This window comes from Prunus avium, chromosome 8 (genome assembly GCF_965620075.1).
Source record: "Prunus avium chromosome 8, drPruAviu1.hap1.1, whole genome shotgun sequence".
Classification (NCBI taxonomy): Eukaryota; Viridiplantae; Streptophyta; class Magnoliopsida; order Rosales; family Rosaceae; genus Prunus; species Prunus avium.
The window spans coordinates 30,756,035-30,779,192 of record NC_142291.1 but is presented as its reverse complement, the minus strand read 5'-3'; the positions used below and the strand labels follow the sequence as shown (position 1 = coordinate 30,779,192).

At 39.6% G+C, this 23,158-nt stretch overlaps 4 protein-coding genes and 1 non-coding gene across 7 annotated transcripts; 3 read left to right on the top strand and 2 right to left on the bottom strand.

The window, feature by feature from the left end:
- Nucleotides 1–1,315: 1,315 nt before the first annotated feature.
- LOC110765173 (polyadenylate-binding protein 2) lies at nucleotides 1,316–6,470 on the top strand. Its single transcript, XM_021968245.2, has 9 exons — nucleotides 1,316–2,012; nucleotides 3,325–3,443; nucleotides 3,540–4,196; nucleotides 4,300–4,377; nucleotides 4,701–4,790; nucleotides 5,020–5,157; nucleotides 5,393–5,566; nucleotides 5,643–5,846; nucleotides 6,042–6,470. The coding sequence occupies exons 1-9, from the start codon at nucleotides 1,757–1,759 to the stop codon at nucleotides 6,285–6,287; spliced, it is 1,962 nt and encodes a 653-aa protein (XP_021823937.1). The 5' UTR covers nucleotides 1,316–1,756; the 3' UTR covers nucleotides 6,288–6,470.
- A 571-nt stretch (nucleotides 6,471–7,041) lies between these two features.
- CER9 (RING/U-box superfamily protein) lies at nucleotides 7,042–12,950 on the bottom strand. Its single transcript, XM_021968220.2, has 9 exons — nucleotides 12,459–12,950; nucleotides 10,814–11,506; nucleotides 9,658–10,425; nucleotides 9,354–9,565; nucleotides 8,881–9,243; nucleotides 8,448–8,608; nucleotides 8,206–8,369; nucleotides 7,971–8,117; nucleotides 7,042–7,854 (listed from the first exon to the last, which is right to left on the bottom strand). Exons 1-9 carry the CDS (start codon nucleotides 12,768–12,770, stop codon nucleotides 7,348–7,350), a joined length of 3,327 nt encoding a protein of 1,108 aa, XP_021823912.2. The 5' UTR covers nucleotides 12,771–12,950; the 3' UTR covers nucleotides 7,042–7,347.
- A 279-nt stretch (nucleotides 12,951–13,229) lies between these two features.
- TRNAM-CAU (transfer RNA methionine (anticodon CAU)) lies at nucleotides 13,230–13,314 on the top strand. Its single transcript is given in 2 exon segments — nucleotides 13,230–13,267; nucleotides 13,279–13,314. It is a non-coding gene; the product is annotated as a tRNA-Met (tRNA).
- Nucleotides 13,315–15,736: 2,422 nt separating this feature from the next.
- On the top strand, nucleotides 15,737–20,909 carry LOC110765147 (filament-like plant protein 7). 3 transcript variants are annotated; one of them, XM_088245344.1, is made up of 6 exons: nucleotides 15,737–15,903; nucleotides 16,817–16,919; nucleotides 17,007–17,154; nucleotides 17,303–19,637; nucleotides 19,729–19,789; nucleotides 20,080–20,909. In XM_088245344.1, the coding sequence occupies exons 2-6, from the start codon at nucleotides 16,827–16,829 to the stop codon at nucleotides 20,578–20,580; spliced, it is 3,138 nt and encodes a 1,045-aa protein (XP_088101470.1). In that variant the 5' UTR covers nucleotides 15,737–15,903; nucleotides 16,817–16,826; the 3' UTR covers nucleotides 20,581–20,909. The 3 variants fall into 3 exon arrangements, with proteins under 3 accessions (XP_088101470.1, XP_021823913.1, XP_021823914.1); XM_021968221.2 differs by lacking the exon at nucleotides 15,737–15,903 and adding an exon at nucleotides 15,922–16,119; XM_021968222.2 differs by lacking the exon at nucleotides 15,737–15,903 and adding an exon at nucleotides 16,137–16,631.
- Nucleotides 20,746–23,142, bottom strand: LOC110765149 (wax ester synthase/diacylglycerol acyltransferase 5-like). Its single transcript, XM_088245345.1, has 6 exons — nucleotides 22,234–23,142; nucleotides 21,995–22,067; nucleotides 21,829–21,896; nucleotides 21,472–21,687; nucleotides 21,230–21,367; nucleotides 20,746–21,118 (listed from the first exon to the last, which is right to left on the bottom strand). Exons 1-6 carry the CDS (start codon nucleotides 22,990–22,992, stop codon nucleotides 20,963–20,965), a joined length of 1,410 nt encoding a protein of 469 aa, XP_088101471.1. The 5' UTR covers nucleotides 22,993–23,142; the 3' UTR covers nucleotides 20,746–20,962.
- Between the last annotated feature and the right edge of the window lie 16 nt (nucleotides 23,143–23,158).

Here is a 23,158-nt window from a genome sequence, read left to right as displayed (position 1 = left end):
TTTTATGTATGGTTCATTGTCTACTGCTCCACCACTTGTGTATTTGATGTGTGTATCGAATTGATTTTACTTTTAACTCTTTTTATTTATTTATTTACAAACTTGTAAATTGAATGAGAAAAACTTCCATACACCGAATTTACGTCACGAGAGTTAGTTTAAGGTTGAAGTGAAGTCATGATGCATCAAAAAATTAGCCAAAATAATCAATTCCATTATTGGTCACTCTTTGACCAGATACATATCCTTTCCCATTTTTAGACCAATAAATAGACATTCCATTGTTCTATCCTCCTACCAACTATTTCAAAATCAACCGACCTTAGAAAAAAAAAATTAAAAAAAAAATAAATTCATTCTTCCAGTTATTGTGAGAACAAGAAAAGTCCTTACTCCTTAAATAAATTGAAGAAAATTGAATATATTTTTGTATGCTTTTGTACAATCTGTCGGTATTTTCCAGGAAACATTCTTTGGATCTTCTCCTTCACTCATGGAACATTCTGGGTTTTCTCATTCACAAAATATTCTTGCGTATATATGTTAAGTATACGTGTATATGTACATTAACTCGTTTGGTGGGTAGAATATGTAGTAAGATTTGATTAACTTAATCCAATGTCATGTTTGGTGTTTAAAAATGAATGCGAATAAGATAAAAAATAATCTTACCGTACTTCAATTATGTACATTTTTGTAGAATAACTTATCCTTTAAGAAAAGTGAGATACATAATCCTACCACTCCAATCTCTCAATCTTTAACCTTAGACCTGAGAACCGGGACACGAAATCAGGACTCTAGTGCTAATGAAAAATACTTATCATTTTCAATGCATTGTAATTCAGTCAATCCAATAATGCCTTCTAATTCAATCGTACATCATAATCTAATCCAATTATAGTTAGTGACCACACATGGACTAAATATGTGACAGTCATAAAGAACAATTTTGTAAGCCACCAATGCAAAGTAAAAATTTCAGTTTTTACCGATGTGTTGTGTGTGGACTCCACCAGTAAATCAGCATATCACGCGCTGACATGACGCGTGGCAGTTGCCCAACAGCCCGACGGCCCCCACACCAAACCCCACAAGACAAGACCTACCTTAGCATGACTCTTATCTAGAAAATCTACCGTTACCAGAAGTTGTACCTCACAACTCACATTCGACACATCTCAGCCGTTGATCTTCCACATACGACCTCGTCATCATGGGCCCACTACATCCAAATCAACGGTCCAGATCGCCTCCTTCAGATCATCCTAGGGCTCACCCAAGCCCACCAACTATATCAACACTCACAGCGGCAAGTCCCACCCTTTTACTGCAGTTCTTCCAGCTGCCCGCAGCAGGAAAAAAACCATCTTCCCTATTTTCTTTCCTTCCCTTTCTCTCTCTACATTTCTCTCTTATCACCCACAGAATTATCTCACGCGCCGCCAACCACCGGCGGCCTCTGCCACCCTCCGTCGGATCTCCGACTATTTATCCCTCCACTCCCTTCCCTCTCCTCCCTATCAAATAAACCAAAAAAGCAACAAAAAAAAGATTGAGTTTTTCCTTTTCCTCAGCGGTTTTTTATCGAGCAGTTGGTGAGCGTTTAGTAGTTAGTGTCTTTGTTGGCTTATTTTATCTTCCTCGGATTTTCTGGTGCTGAAATAACAAAGAGGAGAGGGAAGATTATCGGAAAACGAAAGAAAAAATTCAAAAATTTTGAAAAGAAAAAAAATTTTAGGCTTTTCTGTTGAAGATGGCGCAAGTTCAGGTTCAGGCTCAGAATGCGAACGCAGCAGCGGCGGCGGCGGCTGCGGCGAACGGTGGTGCGGCCAACCAGTTCGTGACGACGTCGCTTTATGTTGGGGATCTTGACCAGAACGTTACGGATTCGCAGCTCTACGACCTGTTTAACCAGCTGGGTCAGGTGGTTTCGGTTAGGGTTTGCAGGGACTTGTCCACCCGGAGGTCGCTTGGCTATGGCTATGTCAATTATAGCAACCCACAAGATGGTAAGTGGTTTTGATTCACTTTATTAGGGATTTTGAAGCTCATTTGTATGCTTTGTTTTTTTGGGTTGCTTACTGTTTCATATAAGATTTAGATCATGGATGTATTCTTTCTATTGTAAGCTGAATAAGATGGTTATGCATGCCATATAGGTGGCTAAGGAGGCTAAGTAAACTTAGCCCAACGTTTTAATTTTTGTGTGCAAGTTACATCTTTTAGGTGTGGTGACTGGATCCATTTGTATTTAACAGTGTTTGTGCAATTTATTGTAGAAAGAAAAGGCAATTAAGTGATAGGTACGTGGTAGTGTTGATTGTATAAGATGTAGTTTTTGCGAACAGGGATTTCTGTGAGGTAGGGGAAGTGAATTCGAACATGTGTATTTTATTGATGTAGTTGTGACTTCCTGCAAGCATATGCTTCAAATTTCGTCAAAAAGACTCTTAGGAGAATAATAGGAAATTTGTGGTTGTCAATATATTATGGGGGGCAGGCATTGAGTAGAATTACTGTACGAGTAAATTAAGGGGTTAGGCTAAAAATTATAGGTGCATTTGGATTTAGCATTGATTGTTTTGTAATTACAAGATATATTTTCCTCAGATATGGAACATGGTGCTTTACTTTGTATGTGCTCAATTTTCTCTTTCAAGTTTTCCTTCCTGGTGATGCATTTTAACAATAATGAGTCCGTGCCTGTTGGTGGGGTTTGTGATGCTGAGATTCTGGCTATTATGTTGGACTTTTGTACGATTTTTCTTGTCTTCTTGTCATGCCTTAGGCCTTCTGTTGGGGTGTTCAGTAAAGGCTCCCATTTTGGCTAATACAAGAAAGAGCATAATATGCCCTGAAATTGAATTAGACTACTGTCGTATTTGGTTCCTTCCAGCAAAGGACCTTTCCTTCACCAACCAAGCTCACTATTAACCAGGAATAAGGTTGCTTAGGTTTATAATTTTAAGAGTGTATACATGTTTTCCGTTTTCTTACTACTCTAAGCACTAATTTGATAGGTGTTATGTGGAAACATATTTGGAAGAAACATTGTGACCTTGGGTTAGAATCCCATTTAATCCTTTACCCATCCTTTCTGAGATATTAAATTTGCAATATTGAGGAGGATAACATAGGTTGGTTCCTGTAAACAGTGTCATGCAGAGAAACAATTAAGTTGAATATTGTGTTTTGTTATTGAAACAGAGATTAGAGATGTCTGATATTCTTTCCCTTCGTTTCTTTTGCATCGTGTGAGATTTGTCAATGCTCCTTTTCCTTTTGATTTTTACTTGCATTTTTCGATGGAATTGGTGGCAGCTGCTAGGGCATTGGATGTGTTGAACTTCAGTCCCGTGAATGGAAGGCCCATTAGGATTATGTACTCTCATCGTGATCCTAGTATCCGCAAAAGTGGGGCTGGAAATATATTTATTAAGGTATTCATGTTTTTAATGTTTTAGGAAGCACTGTTATATGTTTATATATCACAGCTATCTCCTTGCTGACACTTTCACTTGTATTACTTTTGTCAGAATTTGGACAAAGCTATTGATCACAAAGCCTTGCATGATACCTTTTCTGCATTTGGAAACATCCTTTCTTGCAAGGTGGCTACAGACCCCTCTGGCCAGTCAAAAGGCTATGGCTTTGTACAATTCGACAATGATGAAGCTGCCCAAAAAGCTATAGAGAAGTTGAATGGTATGCTTTTAAATGATAAGCAAGTTTATGTAGGGCCTTTCCTCCGCAAGCAGGAAAGGGACGGTGTTTCTGACAAGTCAAGATTCAACAATGTTTTTGTAAAGAATCTATCAGAATCAACTACTGAGGAAGACTTGGACAAAATTTTTGCTAAATTTGGAAAAATCACTAGCGTAGTGGTGATGCGGGATGCAGATGGAAAATCAAAGTGCTTTGGGTTTGTCAATTTTGAAAACACTGATGATGCTGCTAGAGCTGTTGAGGATCTAAATGGAAAGAAATTTGATGATAAGGAGTGGTATGTTGGGAAGGCCCAGAAGAAATCTGAAAGGGAAAATGAATTGAAACAACGATTTGAACAGAGCATGAAAGAGGCAGCAGACAAGTATCAAGGGGCAAACTTGTATGTTAAAAATTTAGACGATACCATAGGTGATGAGAAACTTAAGGAACTGTTCGCTCCATTTGGGACTATTACCTCATGCAAGGTGTGTAGCCCTTGTTTTAGATTGCAAAGCAGCTGTGTCATAATCATCATTCATTTTGCATTGGTATGGCCTAACAAAACTCTTTTTATTCACATGTGAGCAGGTCATGCGAGACCCTAGTGGAATAAGTAGGGGATCAGGTTTTGTTGCATTCTCAACTCCTGAAGAGGCAAATAGAGCTGTAAGTTTATTTTTTATATGGATTAATGGAGTGCTTGTCCTATTCAGAAAAAGGGAAAATATTTAGTAAAACAATTTTGTTGTTTTTTGCTGCCATGACCAACTGTGGAAGTGACATTCATGGCCGCCCTCATCTATGCCCAGAAAAAGAAAGTTGGGGTTAGGAGTTATGGATATTTTTAGAATTGCGGGTGTTATGAGTAATGTGTGGGATGGCGATAGAAACACTCTTAATAAATTTCTTTATTGTTATTTTTTTTTGGTCAGACAAATTTCTTTATTGTTAAATAAGTAAAGATATATGTTTTTTTTCCTGTTTGATAGCTCTTGGAAATGAACGGCAAAATGATTGTAAGCAAACCTCTCTATGTTGCACTTGCACAACGAAAAGAAGATAGAAGAGCAAGGTTGCAGGTATGTCTTTTGCTGATCCTCGAACAAAACAAACTTTAAGTTTGGCCCAACATCAATTAATATATAGCTCCTCTTTATGCAATGAGTTACTTTCCTACAAGATCGTCAATGTGGATTGTAGACAAAAAGCATCTAAGCAATACTTATCCTTACTCTGGTCGTGTTCTCTTTTGTTTCGATATTGACATGTTAGTATTGTCACGTGTTATTGCATTTACTGCTTGCACAGGCCCAGTTTTCTCAAATGCGGCCAGTTGCAATGGCACCTTCAGTTGCTCCTCGTATGCCAATGTACCCTCCTGGTGGTCCAGGTCTTGGACAACAAATATTCTATGGTCAAGGTCCACCTGCTATCATTCCTTCCCAGGTGACCAGAAATTTCATATTTTTCCCATTTAACGGTCATTTTTATTTATGGGGAAGACATTCAACAGTCTTAGTTAAACTATTAACATTTTTGGGTATTTCGTACATTTTTGTTGTTTTCAGCTGTATATTAGTTTGGATTATGTACTTGCATGATTTGGATGCAGATTACGAATTCAGTAATGTTGCCTCATTACCTTTGAATTTTTTATAATGATATTATTTTGTTTTTGTAGCCTGGATTTGGGTATCAGCAGCAGCTTGTTCCTGGTATGAGGCCTGGTGGGGCTCCCATGCCAAATTTCTTTGTGCCAATGGTTCAGCAGGGGCAGCAAGGGCAGCGCCCTGGTGGCAGACGTGGAGGCTCTGTTCAGCAAAACCAGCAACCAGTTCCTATAATGCAACAGCAGGTTAGATGCATGTTGTCTCTAATGTAGTTTTTATTTTGGTATATTGTCATAATTTCTGATGGATTTTTAATGACAGATGCTTCCAAGGGGGCGTGTCTACCGTTACCCATCTGGTCGCGGTTTACCTGATGTTCCCATGCCTGGTGTTGCTGGAGGCATGTTTTCTGTTCCATATGACATGGGTGGCATGCCAATGCGTGATGCAGCACTGTCTCAACCAATTCCAATAGGGGCTTTGGCTACTGCTCTTGCAAATGCTACACCGGAGCAGCAAAGAACGGTATGCTTTTGTGTTTCTTTGTCCATTTATTAGTCTATGCTAGACATTTTGGACTTTGTAGTGCTTACCGGATTGTGTTCATTGTTTTGATTACGATACAAAATAAATATGGTTATTAGATGTTATTTTGGCAAGTAATTTTGTCCTGGTTATTATGCTATTAATGAGTTTTGTCTGTTTGGTGGAAATTTGTAGATGCTGGGTGAGAGTCTTTACCCACTCGTGGAACAGCTGGAACCTGAGAATGCAGCCAAGGTTACAGGCATGCTTCTGGAGATGGATCAGACTGAGGTTCTGCATTTGCTGGAGTCACCTGAAGCTCTGAAAGCAAAGGTAGCTGAGGCTATGGAAGTTCTGAGGAATGTTGCTCAGCAGCAGCAAGCTGGCAATGCAGCTGATCAACTTGCCTCATTGTCACTCAATGAAAACCTGGTGTCTTGAGAGTGTTTTCTTTCGCATGATGGATTGATACTCAAGTAGGTGTGTGGTTTTTAGTGTTTGAGAAGAGTTTCTTGCGTAGCTACTAGAAACTGGTTTTTGTCTGTTCCATGAGCTTTTGGAGTTTATGTTGAGATTGTGACGTTTATGCATAAATATTTCTATGCACATCTGTTGCTTTCCTTATTTTTTCTGTGCCAAAGGTGGTGATTTTTTGTTAGACATGAGAAAAGGAAATGCTAGAAAAAAATCCAAGGACATGGTTTCATTCATGGATTCATAAGCCATCACGTTTACATGAGCTATTGAGAAATGTATAAGCAAACCAGCAGCAAGAACTTTCGCATGACTTAAACCCCCCCCACCCTTTTGTCTCATACCCTTCTAGAATTATGCTCTCTCTCCCAGCCTGTTTGTACATCGATAGCCTGTCTTCCCTTATGCCTAACCATCCAAAAGACTTGTCTGAAAAATGTTTCCACGAGCAGAAAGCATCTAAGAAAGCGGTAAAAAAACTAGAAATTTGGCATCAGACGAGGGGCTCGGATTTGAGTTTTCAACGTTAGTTGCGTCGTTTAACTTCAAGTATTGTTTCCTTATATTAATACAGTCCACTTGGAAATCGGATTATACAAATTCATGTTCCTGCTATCAAAATGTATCCAATGAATTTATACATTGCTGATCCCCCCAATCGTCATGAGTGGTTTACGGTAAGCGAAAAAATAATTCCTGACCGACACTTTGAAATCCAATCTTGAAATAAGCAGCGATGTTTATTAATGCAAACAAGAAAAGAACAAAAGGACCAAGGATGACTAAAGCAGAGGCAAAAATGTGAGTTTATAGACAATTTTGCATTCATGTAAACTCTAATTACTAATTTCACAAGCATTATATGCACAAACTTAAAGACAACTCTAATAAGAGGGATATTTTGAATACCCTTTCTTACATCCATGGAGATGACGTACAAAACCAGTCCTATAAGGGGATGTAAGTATCTAAAGCTTCATATTAGCCTTGGATAAGACGAAAACCTTCTCTTGATTTGTGTCATACATTAAGCTTCAAGTCGGTTTGCACGCCTTAGTCGGAGTCCTACATCAGCTTCTCGGTCGTGTCGAATTAAACCACTGGCCTCAAAATTAGAGTCCTGCATTTCAGATGATGTCCCAGATTCATTTTGCTTCTCCACAATGGCTTCTCCAAAGTTATGAAGCCTACGACCAATTAGATACCGGTCATCCCGTATAGAGTTGTGAAGGTTGGTGAACCAGACATGGAATCTCTTGGCACAAAAGCACAGCAGGCTAAAGCAAAGGCACCCCAGCCAAGCAAACCGATAAACTGCTGAGTTGACCACTAATGGGTAGCCGAGAACAGGAAATAACCCTCTGGCAAGTACATAAGGCACACACAGGGCAGTCAACAACTTCATTATGATTGGAAATACAATCTCGCGAAGCACCCATAGACCTTGCAGCCTGGAGAAACCATCTTCCCTCACTCTTTCAAACTTTACTCGCCAGCTTTCATCTACCAGTGGCATCATGTGATCCAACATAACCTGCAAAGTACAAAACAAGTACAACCATAAAGACCTAACTCCCCAGTGGATAGAAAATCCTCAACATAAAGAAGTCCAACAAAATATGCAACTCATTATTTTATAGGACCGCTCACCAGTCTAGTCCATATCTTGAGAAAAATAAGTCCTAATGCCCAGTCCTGATAAAGCAGGAATACTGGGCTTTCATCAACAGGCACGCGCATCGGCACGATCACCAAAAGCTCAAAGAGCAGCCCAATCAATACCGGAATGATAAAAATCTGGAACAATAACAATATGTCAGCATTTTATATACAAACCTGATACAGAACACTGATTCCTAGGAATAAAAAACCATATGATTCTTACCCATATTGACAAAAGTACAGAACTCTTGATAACAATGGCACACCACTTCCAGATATGGCCCAACAGAACTGCAACCCTTTTTGTTCTAATATGCTCGATGGAATATCTAACTCCAGCTACAGCGGTCCACATTATGTAGCTTCCAATGATGAAAGCGTACAAATCTAAATAATAAAAAATGGTAAAAAGTTCAACATTCTGATCTCAGAAATATGAAGCATAACAATCAGAAAAGAATTTACCATTGCACTTGATGCCATGAGTTATGGGGAGAAAAGGAATGACATTGAAAATCGCCCTTCCAAGTGAGGTTGGTACAACTATCAAGGCAGAGTTGAATACAAGTAAAGTCATCCAAGCCACCACCAACAAGAGTACAATGCGAAGCACAAAGCTGTATCGTCTGAAAAACAGAGGGAAAAAGAGGTAAAACCAGTTAAGATAATCAAATAAAACAACACACTATTTCAGATGCAATAGAAAAAAGACAAATGATGGCATGACTTAAAATCGTGAACTAACAACAGCTGCATTTATGAATGTTCAATATCAAAGTGGAAATGCAAACCAGGAAAATTAAGACCAGATAGCACAATAAGGACAATTTTTGAAATAAATCCTGCGATAATCAGATCTACTCTCATCTTTCAATTTGTAAGGATTCTCTCAACTTACTCAGAATCAGATTGTTCATCTGTGTCATACTCTTCTGCGACATTTGAGTCCCCTGATGCAAGAATGCTTCCATTTGGATCACCACCACCTGGAAGTGCCACCAAAGCCTGGTCCTGTACCCCCAGTTGAACCTCTACTCTATCCTGTCTTCCTGGCTCTGCATTTCCATTTTCCTGAGCTGCACTGTCCTCAGGTCTGGGCAGCAAGAAATCAGTTAAACCAAGTGCCCAGCCAACGGCCGTAAACCAATAACGGAGGAGGGATTTAATCGTTGTCCTTAATTTAAAATGCTCAATGGCAAATGGAATGCATATTTGAAAAAGAAGCATGTCCGCAGGAATTTCAGTAAATGGATCAGATACCCTGCCAAAGGGGAAAAACAAGGTGCATGTTAGCTAACAATATAAAATATCAACAATAAAACTGCAGTTGTGGAACAATAAGTGCCACTGAAACATTGAGGGTCATCTTACGAGATGTCAAGAGGAAAAATGGAGGGTGCCATCCGCATAGCTAATTTAACTGGTAAAAACACCAGCATCACAATTAAACTCCCATAAACCGCAACAGATAACAGGACCCTGCGAGCGTGTTTGTGCACAGGATCATCAATAAGATCACGGAAGGGATTGTAGTTTGGATCAGCGGGATCTCTAAGGAAATAAAGAACTCCATTACGCAGAACCTGCAGACAGAAGCATAGGAAAAAAAAAACATGTAAAATTGGTGTTTGGAAAAACATATTGACCAATATGATAAGATGGCAAAGAACAATACCCCTCGAAGAAGACTGACGAATATACTTATTTGTAGCATGTATACAATTCCTACAACCCAATGGACCAGTGAGCTGGCTAAAGGAGACGCTGAGAAAAATTGAACCCTGTGAGACATCGACTTCCCAAACATCCTTATAGTACATACATCTAGCCACCATCCACACATCAATGGAAACACCCCCAGTTCAATAACTAGAAGGAAAGCAACCTTAATCATTGTCATCAAATGCCTCATTGCTGCCAAAAACTGCCTGAAGAGAGATGGAATTGTCTCTGCCATCGAAGCAATACCATAAAACCTTCCCATAGTCAATGGCTCACCCCTAGTGTACCGAATCAAAGCAACAATGCCAAGGTAGAAGAAAACTAGGGAGAAGATAAACATGTATCCAATAGCAAGAGTTGTAACATCAGAGAGCCTTGAAGTTCCAAGTGTTGCCCCTTTCAAGAAGTCTGCTGAAAGTGGTGAACTTACATTGTTTGAAACCTCATTTAGTCCACTCATGTTCACTTTCAAGATCTCTGCAACCTGGTCAACCATGCCACTTTGTTGGCTTTCAGATGATGCATTCGTTACAGCAGTTACTGCATTCTTCAATGTCACATTTGCCAAGGAAAGGGCTGATTCTGTGAGTGGCACGACTGTTGACAAAACTGGACCACTAGCAGTGGAGAAAAGCCAGGATAAATGATAGAGTATAATCCGACCTAATGAGAAAGGCACAAAGATTACTACACCAAGGAATATCATATTGCTGGCCAGAACCTGCGGAGAGAAATGGAGCCATTCAACATATTAATACAAATTGAATACAAACAAAACCTTTAACTGTTAATACAACATAGACTCTTAAATCAAAAACTACCACTGAGAGTCAACCTCAACCAAATAGCGCACACACATACAGATACATAATAAGACGAGAATTAGTTCAACCATAGTTGTCAAAAGAATCAGAAACGACGACAAAAACCTGGAAAAAAGAAGAAGAGAGAAATGACGCAAACATAAAAATATATGAAAAGATTAAGAGTACAAGGAGAGCAACTAAGACAAGACTGTAAAACTGGAGAAACAGTATTTAATTATGAGCTAGCGTAATTCAAAAAGGGTGGAGGGAGCACCAACAAAAGACAAAGAAAACACAACTTACAGTGAATGCATTTTCAACTAAGTGAAATACAGGTCCCTGCATGCCAACGAGCTCATCAAACGGTACATCCTCTGCCCCATCAGCATCATCCAAACCATCAAACATCTGTTCAACATGAGCTTCAAGACGAGCTGCCTGCATTTCCCATCGAGCAGCAACGTTTTCTGCATTCCTTCTAATCATTAGACCTGCTCCAGCAATCCCTTGTGCCCCAGCAGCATCTTCCCCATTTGCATCACCAACAAAATTCCTGTTAGCTTGTCCAGGAGCTCTTCTTGCAGCACGAGCACCATTTCTTTCCCCTTCATCTTCTCTGTCAGCATCCTGTCCTCCAAGCTCACGTAAATGCCTGAAATAATCTCTCAGAGAAGTGGCTCCGAGAAAAATAAACACGATGCTAGCAGAAAGTAGGAACCCATGCAGACAATCAGTGAGGATGACAGTAGTGGATAAATGACTTAGGAATAGTCTCTGAGCATCACCAAAACTCCTCACAAAAGCCAGCCGCCATATCCAAAATGTAATAAAAGGTATAATGAGGAGCCAAACAGAAAGCACAAAACTAAGGCGCAGAAAAAATTGCAGAACATGGCATGTTTTCATTGCCATCCCAACTACAAACTCTTGAAAAGGCAGCCTTGCAGGAGCATTCTCAGCATAAACAGGAGAGAAGGAAAATGCATGCTTGCAAACCTGCAATGCATGTCAAGTAAATCATGAGTGCCCAAAAAATAACAACATTAAGCTTAAACACAAATTGCATGGGAATTCAAGAAACAGCAAAAAATTAAAAACCAACAATATTGGAGTTCTCGATGAAATCTAACCAAACATATATATAAAATGATAGAGTGCATAAAAAAGAATTTAAGGTCCAAGATAAAAAGGTCTCAAATGAGATAGCTCAAGCAAAGCTGATAAATGAAATCAATGAAATTCACATTCCTATGCTAGGATATCAACATTTAGCAACTTTTGGCTTTGGACATAGGCCTGACACTGGGGTTTAGCTACTAACATAATGATATATTTATTTATTATTTTAGAAAACCTTATTTTGCCAAGTGATAGGTTACCAAACCATTGCCTCCCACCAAGATGATCATGAAAACCCAAGAAAAAACTTTCGAATATATCTTTGCTCTTTTGTTTTTGTAAACAGGAGCACATTTCATTCAAAGAACCCAAAAGAGCAATCCCAAGTACACTAACATACAATCATTTTGCAGCTCTCATCTCTTACAGTAGAGTTAACATCCCCATAAGACAATTATGAACTAACAGGGAAAGATTTCATAGCTAAATAAACTTTATCCGACTCTTCAGCACAAAGCAAGTATAAAGAAGCTCAAATCTTGTTTGATTACCCAATATAATCATGAGAGAATAAAAACAAAAATAAAAAATTTGAAATTGCCACCGTTCTTCAACGCTTCCCATTTCTCAACACGACAACGCTAGCCTCCCTTGCCAATAGCATAAACTATGAGTACACAAATAAACCCTAGAACCCTAACCTAATCAATTCCAAACTCTCGTATCTAAGAAATTGAGGGACTGCAAACACCAATTCATCACCAATCAAAACCGAAACACACAAAAATCCACAAAATCCAATCACAGAGATAGAGAGAGAGAGTTGAACCTCGCATTGGCGAGCATTGCTGTGATTGAGCCACTGAAGGAGGCAATCCTGGTGCACAAACTTGATGCTCCCGCTACAAGCGCACGGGTACCGGAGCGGGTTATCGGCGTCGCCCGGGTTCCTACAGATCCGGCACACGTCCTCCTCCTCTTCCTCGTCGTCGTATTTCACCGCCACCGACGAAGACGATGTCGTCGCCGCCGCGTTCGCTTCGTTCTTAGACGACGACGACGTCTTGACGGCGTCTGCCGACGCGGCGTCGTCTGGGACGTCCCGGTCTGCGGGCGGTGGCGGGGCCGGGGCGATCTCCATGGGTTGGGTCGGGGGGGGGGGCCGCGCGTCGGAGTCCGCGTTTGGGTATGGATCTGTCCTCGGTGGGCGTTTCGAAGTGGGGATGACGAAGATGGGTGGGGGTTTGGGTCGTGGTGGGAAAGATGGGGATGCGTAGCGTTGATTTTTTTGGGGGTTTATTTTTATGTTCCGATTTTACCCCTGCTCCGTGTGCCCACGGGACTCTGCGCTGCTTTTATCGTTGTGGGGGGTATGTCGGTGATTTCGACGACGTAATTTTGGTCCAATTTGTGGTGACGTGGACGCGGGGAAATAGAGGTGGTTTACTGGGAAGTTTCGACGGTCCCAAATCTACCTATCACATCACATTTTAAATCTAGGACACGCTAATAACTTTAAGATTAATTTATTATTGCAACAAAATTACTTTATGATAAAATAATAAGTTAAATAAAATTATTCTGAGGATATTAACATCAAGGGGTGGTGGCGCAGTTGGCTAGCGCGTAGGTCTCATAGCTTCTGAGTTATCCTGAGGTCGAGAGTTCGAGCCTCTCTCACCCCAATAAAATGTTTTTTTTTTCCTCACAATATCTTTTTTATTTACGAAAAATTTATGAGTTTTTTTATTCCTCAGAATATATTTTTTTCATTTACAAAATAATTTATGAGCATTTTGACGGAATAAAAAGTAGGCGTTGCACTGAGCATAGACAAACCTAGCTAGTGCTCAATGGGAACCACTTCCCACCAAGAAAACAAAAAGGAAAGATTTTATTCTTCGTGGATAATTTATACAAATATATATATATTTTTCATTCTTCATGTTTTTTACTTTATTTATAACAACAGTATTTTCTTCTGGAAAAACTGTGAAGAATCGAATGTGCAATTAAATGGCAAATGAGGTCTAGCTAGCTCAATGAAAGAGATCTTGATTTTCACGCACATTGGCATTGTGTGTGAGAAAACTCTCATCTCTTTTCTAACTTTGACCAAAAAGAAAAAGAAAAAAGGAATGTGTAATTAAATGGTAAATTCCTTGATAACAGCTTAGAGCAACTCCACCCATTTGCCCCTTGTCATGGCAAGGGCTGCCTAGGGCAGCCACTATTCACTTGAATAGTGGTTGCCCTTGCAAATAGTATTGTGTGTTTCCACCTGTTGCAATGGCAAAGGGCAATTACTATTCATTTATTTATTTTTTTCACAAATTTTTTTACCTCAATAATTAATTTGGATAATATTTTCGGATAAGATTTTCAGATTCCTACGTGTCAAGACTATTCATAATCGGATAAAATTTCCGGATAAGATTTTTGGGTTCAAATTTCGGATTAATTTCAAAATTCAAAATTCAGATAAATTTCAGATGAATTTCAAATTTCAAATAAGATTTTCATCCAATCAAATCAAGCCACGTGGCATCTCTATTTGGCCAAAATTTTCTATAAAACCATAGGCTTAGCTCATACCTCTCACACCATATCTTTCTATATTTTCATTTATGAGAGTTTAGAATTCATACTTCATTCTCAAATGGAAGATTTTAGGAGATGCTTAGAAAGGCAAGAGCGAGAAACAAATTAGAGAAGCCGTAGAGCAGATGAAAGAAATATGTTGCAGAGAGAAGAAGATGAACAAGTTGTCATAGCAGTGACTTTGCTTGATGAAGAGACAATGACAAATTTGGAGCCAAGCCTCACATAAGGAAACATCTTCCATGGTGCTCCACGCCCCTCTGGTTTCGATAGAAGAAGCCATAAATATAAGAAATAAAAATACAATTTGAAAGAGAGGAAAATGTTGAGTAAAGAGTGAATAATAGTAGAAGTAGAAGAAAATGTATGAGGATTGGTGTTGAAAGTGAAGGGTATTCATAGGTATTTATAGAAAAAAAATTCAGAATATTTTGGTATTTTTTATATAAAAAAATTTGATTTGATTTTTTTTCATAATTTTATTGCCAAAAATGCCAGTCGTTGGATTGGAGGAGGAGAAGCAGATCGGAGCGCTTAGTCCTTGACACCTGTCTTCTACCCGTTGGAGCTTGCTCAGGGTTGACGTCAGCGCACGCGAGTTAATTTTTTTTTTTTTACCGTTAAAAAATTTAAAACCGCACAATGATGTCACGCTGACGTCATCAGCCCTTGGGCTTGAGCTTGGGCCAGCTTGTCTTCGTGGGTCCCACTCCTAGCCCAGGCTTGGGCTCCTCGCTGGAACTGGATTCACCCCCCCCCAGACAGAGGCCTGGGCTGCTCGCTGGAGTTGCTCTTAATGGTAGGTAAGTTACCGTTAATAGAGCATAATTGTCTAAGGTCTTTAATGATCAAAAGCAAGTGTTAAAAGTCATGAACACTTTAGCATCTGTTTGACAAAGTGTTCAATTATTTACTGTAGCAGTAGCTAAATTATGTCCAATGTTTATTGGTCTACGGATTTTGCATTTCAATCCAATTAAATTGGATGATTGCAAATGTTGGTTAAGCCAGTTGATTAAGGTAGTGTGCCATCTTCATTGCACCCGAGTTTGAATCCTCTTCTATACATTAGAATAGTTTAGAATATCGCCCTCACTATAAATGTAAGACTGAAAATCTCAGTGGCAACGTAAGACAAGCTCATACATAGCATAGTTTATTATTGACCAAACAAGAAGTATAGGTATAGCTTATCAACTTAGTAGGGCCTAGAACAAGAAACCTAAAAAAAGAGACACCATAAATTTTCAGATGTTTGTACCAACTTTTCTTGTCTCGTATTGTATAATAATGTATCCCACTAAGTTCTTAGAGAGCACCCACCAACTCCATTCTCAACGCAAACAGACACTTGGATCCACCAAAACTTGGTAATATGTTCACGTCTGTCTGATGCAACTTTGTCTTCTACCACCCTTAACCATGCTCCACACTTGCTCTAAACACCTTCTTCTGCAACTAAAACTAAAACTAAACCCACATAACGCATATATTCAAAGCAACTCTCTCTCTCTCTCTCTCTCTCTCTCTCTCTCTCTGTGTTCTAACTCGGGCCATTTGTTCTTTGACTCCTTTTGTCTTTGGTTTTCTCCTTTTCCCTTTTCCCTTTTCCCTTTTCTTCTTTTTCCCCTTTACTCTCTCTCTCTCTCTCTCTTGAATTATTACACACACAGGTAACTGTCGGTGGGGGTACGAGCATCCTATGATTCCTAGGGAGAAAACTTTCTCTTCCTTTATGAGATTTTATAAGATGTTTGGTTGTCTTTGACTTTCATTTCCCAAACGTTAAAAACAGCATAAGCTTTCTATGCTTCCTCTGTCTTGCTTCACAGCAACGGTTTTGGATGAGATTACTGTTTAGCATTTTGGTCTTTCACTTAATTACCCAGGTTTGGATAAAAATGTGGCTTGAATCCTCATGCATGATCTATCTCTTGGTTATTATCTTAAACAAAACTTAGATTTACTTCTTGTTAACTGTCATAACATCAAGACATAAATTTTCTTGATGATCACCACCACCACCCTTCTTCCTTCTGAGAATTTTTCAGCCTCCATTTTACTTTTTACTTCTTCAGAACTGCATGCCTTGCAACTGATGAGGCCTGACTGGAACAGAAAATTTTAGATTGCTTGAAATTCTTTTTCTTTTTCCTAATTTAGTGACTTTTTTTATTATCTGTTTTTTGTTTTTATTTTTGTTTTTGAAAAAATCACTCTGCTTCATCATGCTCCAGCTTCTGTATGTTATCTGCATGCCAAGATGCTTAGATCTTTGTCCAATGCTTTCTTTTTATGGTTCTGATCATTTTCCAAGTATGAACTTGGATGTGTTCTGGATTTCATCATAGAAGAATCCAAACTTACAGTATGATATCATCCAGTGACAATTGGTGTAACTGTAAATATCCTTTACTCTTTATCTATCAAATTTTTAGTCACCAGAGTGTCTTAGCTATAGGCAATCACTTTAGTCCACTTCAATTTACTGAGATTGTTACTGTAATGACTTGCCTTTACAGGGTTTTTTTTGATATTTTTTGATATTTTTACATACTAATTTCTCCTTTTCTGTTCTTGAATTAGGACCGAAATCATGGACCAGAAGGCTTGGCTCTGGAGGAAAAGATCTTCAGAGAAGACAATTCTTGCAACAAACGCCATTCCTCTCGGAAGAATTGAAGAAGAGGTAACTGAGAAGCTTAGTATAGTTTTAGTTTTTTAAGCAACGATGTCGAATCTGAATATTGTGTTTACCAATGTTTCATCATGTTAGATACAAACATATCCAACTGAGAAAGGAAATGAAACAGAGAGATCAGGGAAAAATCTAAATGAGAAGCTAGCTTCAGTCCTCCTAGACTGTCATGTTAAAGAAGATCTTGTTACAGAACATGCAAAAACAGCAGAAGAAGCTATAGCAGGTAGTTCTCAATTATCCTTCTTTTCTCAGAGCTTCCATATTGTTCCTTTACAAGCTTAGTTGTTCTGTAGATAGTATTAGGCAATCTGTTCTCATTGGATGCTCACATTTTGGCTTTTGGCTGATCGAATATATAATTTTTGTTTCAGGTGGCAAGAAGGCAGGAGAGCCGGTACTAAAGCAAGAACTAGATCAAGCTTTGAGGCAGGGAATATCTGCAAATGAGAGATTAACTCATTCAGATGATGCATTGGCAGAGTGCAAGCAGCAATTAAATTTCGTTCGAGAAGAACAGGAGCAAAGAATAAACGATGCTGTTATGATGACAGCAAGAGAGTATGAGAAGGCACAGAAGAAATTAGAAGAGAAGCTAAGAGAGACAAGTCAACAGCTTACAAACTTGGCTGTGGAAAATACTAATCTGAACAAAGCCCTTCGAGCAAAAGAGAAACTCATTGAAGATTTGAATAGACACAAGTCTAGAGCAGATGCAGAGTTCAGTGCACTAATGGCCAGACTGGATTCCACAGAAAAAGAAAATGCTTTTCTAAGATATGAATTTCACATGCTTGAGAAGGAACTTGAGATTCGGGGTGAGGAGATGGAATACAACCGCCGGTCTGCTGAAGAATCACACAAACAACTTTTGGAGAGTGTGAGGAAAATCACAAAGTTAGAACAAGAATGTCAAAGACTTCATCTCCTTATGCGAAAAAGGCTGCCAGGTCCTACTGCTTTGCTGAATATGAAGAGTGAGGTTCAAATGCTTGGAAGGGATCAGACCGAGATGAGAAGAAGAAAGTTGAATCCTACCAGAGATATGATTGTAAGAGATGCCAACAAAGGAAATTCTCCTGAAATTCCAAATAAGAAGATGCGTCTCATGATTGAGCAATTACATGATCTGGAAGAGGAAAACAAAACCCTTAAAGAAATTTTAATCAGGAAAAACTCTGAACTCCTTTCTTCGAGGACCACTCATTCTCAAACAGCTTCCAGATTGTCACAGGCTGGTACTCAGCTTGGACAGCTTTCCAAAGGCCAGAAATCTATGGAGCTAGTTGCATGCAGTCCAATTCCAAATGACATTTCTCGGTCTTCAAGGTTTGACATTGGCAGTGATGATGGGATTAGTTCCTCTGAATCATGGGCTAGTGCTCTAATTTCAGAGTTGGAACATTTTAAAAATGAGAGACTTAAAAGTCCAAAGGAATGCAGAGAAGTTGAGGTTTCAGACATTAGCTTAATGGACGATTTTGTTGAGATGGAGAAAATGGCAGTAGTTTCTGCAGGTACACCACCTAACAAGGGACATCATCGTTGCTTTACTGGTAGGGAACTAGTGCCAGTTGAAGTTGATTCCAGCTTCAGCGACAGAAGAAAGTACAGCCAGTCAAAAGATGCAAGGCCAGAGAATTCTTTTGACTGGCTTCAGGTTGTTTTAAAAGCAATGTTGGAGCAAAAGAATGTTTCGAACCGAAGTCTAGATGAGCTATTTGAGGACATCAAAATTGCCTTGGGTTACATAAATCAACCAACTAACCATGAAGCTCATAGAACTGCGGTCTCGGGGCATCGTGCAGAATGTGATCCTATAGATTCATTTAGTGGATCTCTGAGTATCGACACCTCAGTGGAAGATAATGGCAGCCAACGCAGTCAGTCCAGTCTGAGTAAATCAATCTCTAAACTCATTAAGCTGTTTCAAGGAATCAACCAAACATCTTTGGTATATGATTGTACTACAGATGTTTTGTCATATAGGGACCAGAGTTCCCAGATATTTAACTCAGGAGCATCAACAGACTACTTAATCCGCATTTTCCAATGGAAACGTTCGGAACTAAATGCTGTTGTGGAAAAGTTTGTCCTTACTTGTCACAATCTGTTGGGAGGAAAGGCTAATTTTGAAAATTTTGTTGAGGAACTGAGTTCTACTTTGGACTGGCTTTTGAACGACTATAGGACACCTAAAGATGCTTCAAGCATGAGGAATAAAATTAAGAAGCATTTTGGTTGGCAAGAAGACCAAGGAGATATTGCAGTTGAGGGTGCAATTGGGGAATCAATTATTGGACACACATCTGAAGAGCAGTCATTGTGTTTGCCTTTAGTTGCTTCTTCAAATGACCAAGATGTTTCGTTTCAGTTGAATAAGGTTCAGGATAAACTGCAAGAAGAAAACGGTAGATTAAAGGATGAACTAAAGAGCATGGAAGCTCAACTAAAGGAATCACAGCAAATAGTTGAAAGCTTGCAAACAGAACTGGAGAGTCTGAAACAATCGGAAGGGATTATGGAAGACCAGATCGAAAATCAGAAGTCGGTTAATGAAGATCTTGATACCCAGCTAAATGTTACCAAAGCAAAGTTGAATGAAGTCTTCCAGAAGTTCTCGTCGTTAGAAGCTGAATTGGAGCATAAACATAGCTGTTGTGAAGATTTAGAAGCAACATGTCTTGAGCTCCAACTCCAGCTACAAAGGTAATCACCAGTCTCCTGACTTTTTCTGCTGTGGAAACTATATAATGCTTATGTTGAATGATGAGAAAATTCTGATTTTTTTAATTCACAGTGCTGAAAAGAAGGAAACTCCAGAGTTTGGCATAAACCAAGAGGAAAAGCAGTCCCAATCTGTAAGTTACAATTTTTTTTTTTGGTTTAGCTAATAGAGTTCAATTACATGAAATCTATAATTAAGTGAAGGCAACTCAACTATGCTTGACAAAATTGAAAGAAGTGATAGCAGAAGAATATGATCACATCCAAACATATATAGTGGAACTGCATTGATCATCTCATTACATGCTGGTTGTGTTTAAAAAGGAGTTCAAACTTCCTAAGAAAATATATTTAAAAAATCAACTGCAATTGTAAACAATATTTCAATTAGGCACTGCAGTGTGACTGTTCTTCAAACTTTCAGGGATGGGAAATCACAACAGCTTCGGTGAAGTTGGCAGAGTGCCAAGAAACCATCCTAAACCTAGGAAAACAGCTGAAGGCACTGGCTACGCCAAGGGAAGCAGAACTTTTTGACAAGGTGTTCTCAACAACCACCAGCACTGCAGCCAATGCCAGTGACAATAACTTGAACAGGCGCTCTTCGCTACGTGATCAAATGCTTGCTGAGGATAACCCCAAAGTCGGGGATATCAAGTCTCCAAAGGAGAAAGAAACACTGAGAGATGCAGATGCAGAAAAACCATTTCTTCTTCACTCTGATAGTCATAATGCCTTGTCCACGCCTACTGCTCTGATGCGAGAAGGGCATCTCGGTTCAAGGCATAAAGCTGGTAATAGTGCAGTTGGGAGTCTGGCTATCGTGCCAAGTAAGAAACAAGGAGGTTTCGGTTTGCTAAGGAGGCTACTGCTGCGAAGAAAGAAAGGAAGCAGCAAGAAACCCCAATCCTTGGCCAAGGCATAATTGCCAAAAGCCGCAACAAGCCGCATGCCTACTGGGGGAATAAGAACTAGCAGCATGCAACTTATTCTTGGTTACTTACGGGGTTTGGTCGCACGACATTGATTGTTAGATCCTGAGAGTTTGGTTCTTTTCTTATATAGTGTTTAGTGTTAGAAAGAGAGAGTGTGACATCGTAGGTATGGCTGATGTATATATGTCTTTGTTTGTAAGAGTTTGAACGCCTACAAGGATGATGATGATGGCAAATGAGCCGACCATCTACATATTAGCCTTTTCAGATATTTGCCCTTTCTGCATGTCAATGAAATGTATCACTAATCTTCCTTTCACATTCAACCTCATAAAATTTTCTGACATTCCATTAAAATGTATAGTGGTCCTCCTAGGTTCGATTGATGGCTGCTGCTGCTTCCTTCATATCAAGCAAGGCCTCCTCAAAGCACTTTGCCAGAAATGCCGGGTCAGGGATGATATCTTTGGCCACCAAAATTTGCATGTCTGCTCTTTCAGCATAGCTTATCATGTGCATTGTAAGTGCCTGCATTACCAACCAGCAAAATCATTCATGTTATACGTATATATTTCTGATTTGCTCTAGTTGACAATTCAGTACGTCTAGACAAATTTTAAGTGATTCTGTGGGCTGTACATGGGGCAGGCTGGATGAATTCACTCTTAGATAAGTTATAGGGTTGCCTCCAAGTATGATTTCTTCTTGCGGGCCAAGTATATTTGAGATAGTAAAGCTAGTATTGCAAACAATCCTGTAATTCAGCCAGGCAGCAAGCTGCAGTACAACAGAAAGAAGCGGTTTTTAATATCCAAATTGGAAAGTGAACGTTGCATTATTTTTTTTATTGTTTTGGTTTCAAAACTGCATTCTGTGCTCACCTTTGCTCCCAAGTAGGTCATTACAAAATACCCAATTTTGTACGAGAAATAAGCCTCAAGAGATCGTTTCTTCCGGTCAATCATCACTTTAGCTATCTTCAGATACGCTAGAGGATCAGTTCCACTTCTTTTATGATAATATATAGGTAGGAGAAGCATGCCGAATTTGTTACCCCAACTTGACCCTGAATTGCTTTTCATCAAATCGGATAGTTCCTGTTCCAATATCATCAGATTGATTCAAGTAACCACCAGAAGTTGAAACTTCAATAATTTCATAAGAAAACAAAGACAACACCATTGAAATAAATGGATAGCACAAATAAAATATAAGGTTACAAGTTTCAGCAAACAAACCTGCAATCCAGGTTGCTCTCTTAAATTCACCATGGCTATCCCTGTAATTTGAAGTCCTTCAGGCAAAGCTGATGACATACACAATTGGGTTATTGTCCTTGAATGCATCAGACATCTGATTCAAATGGGAAGTACAAGTAAACAATCTCAGTTGTCATTTAATTACCATTTGTTGTTCTGTGATCTAGGTATCTTGATAGCCCTGATGAAATCACCCCAAAAAGAACATCATTGATGGTCTGCATAGTGGCATGAAATTATGGTCAAAACCTTTATAAAAAAAATACTATTTTTTTACCAAAAAAGAATCTTTAAAAAACACTCTCAGAAAGAGACCCAACCCAAATACCCAATATAGAAATCCTTTTTCCCAAGCAGTGGCCAACAATCTCATAAATCACTTACTGCATTTGGAACAGCCTTCTTGACGAGCTTCATGTCCTGAAGCCTAAAACGAGCAGTGGCCAACTTTCTAGGCCAAAGCTCAACCCCATCACCACCACTGATCTCTGTTTTTCTGTCACAAACCCACAAGCATCTCAACACAAACTCCACCACAAAAATCAAGCTAAACCACAACATACCCACAAACCCAATCAACAAAGCCCACCAACCCTTTTCACCATTCACTCTGTTTCTCTTCCCAGAAGCCAAAGTTGGCATCTTTTCCTCATCTTCAGCTCCCCTGCAACTCGCCAAGAACAGAGACATGAGCGAAACACCATCTCCCAAAGCGTGGTGGATTCGGAAGATGGCGCAGTTGTGAGCCATTAGAAGGTGAACTTCCCACATGGGTTTCTCGGCGCTTAGCCCAGAGCTGGTGGAGAGGTCGGCCAAGTAGTCGTTGACCGCGGTGTCATGGTCAAAATGGGATGCGGTGATGATGGGGTTGGGGACGACGATGACGTGGCGGTCGAGGTCGAGGTCGACTTGGGGGATTTTGCGCCAGTGCTCGAGGCCCTGTGAGTCGCGGACCATGAGGCTTGAGAATCTGGGGTGGGAGAGAAGGAGAGAGCTTTTGAGATGGGACTTGATTGAGTCTATGTTTATTGGGTTCTTGAAGCCGACGGCGCAATGAATTATTTGGTTCATTTGGGGTTGAACAAAGAGGCGGCCTGCTGGGGTTAGAGGCTCGTCGGAGTAGTCAGCCGCCGCTGAAGCCATGACAGAGAGAGATGAGGCTGCCTGGTTGGTCCGTGTCGGCAAAGAGGGGCGTGGTTGACTGTTGAAAAATTACAACACGTAATGAATTTAGTGGCCAGAGAATGTCTTGGGAGTATCAAAATCAAACTATGTATACTAGATTTATACTCTTCTTTCTACTTGTTTT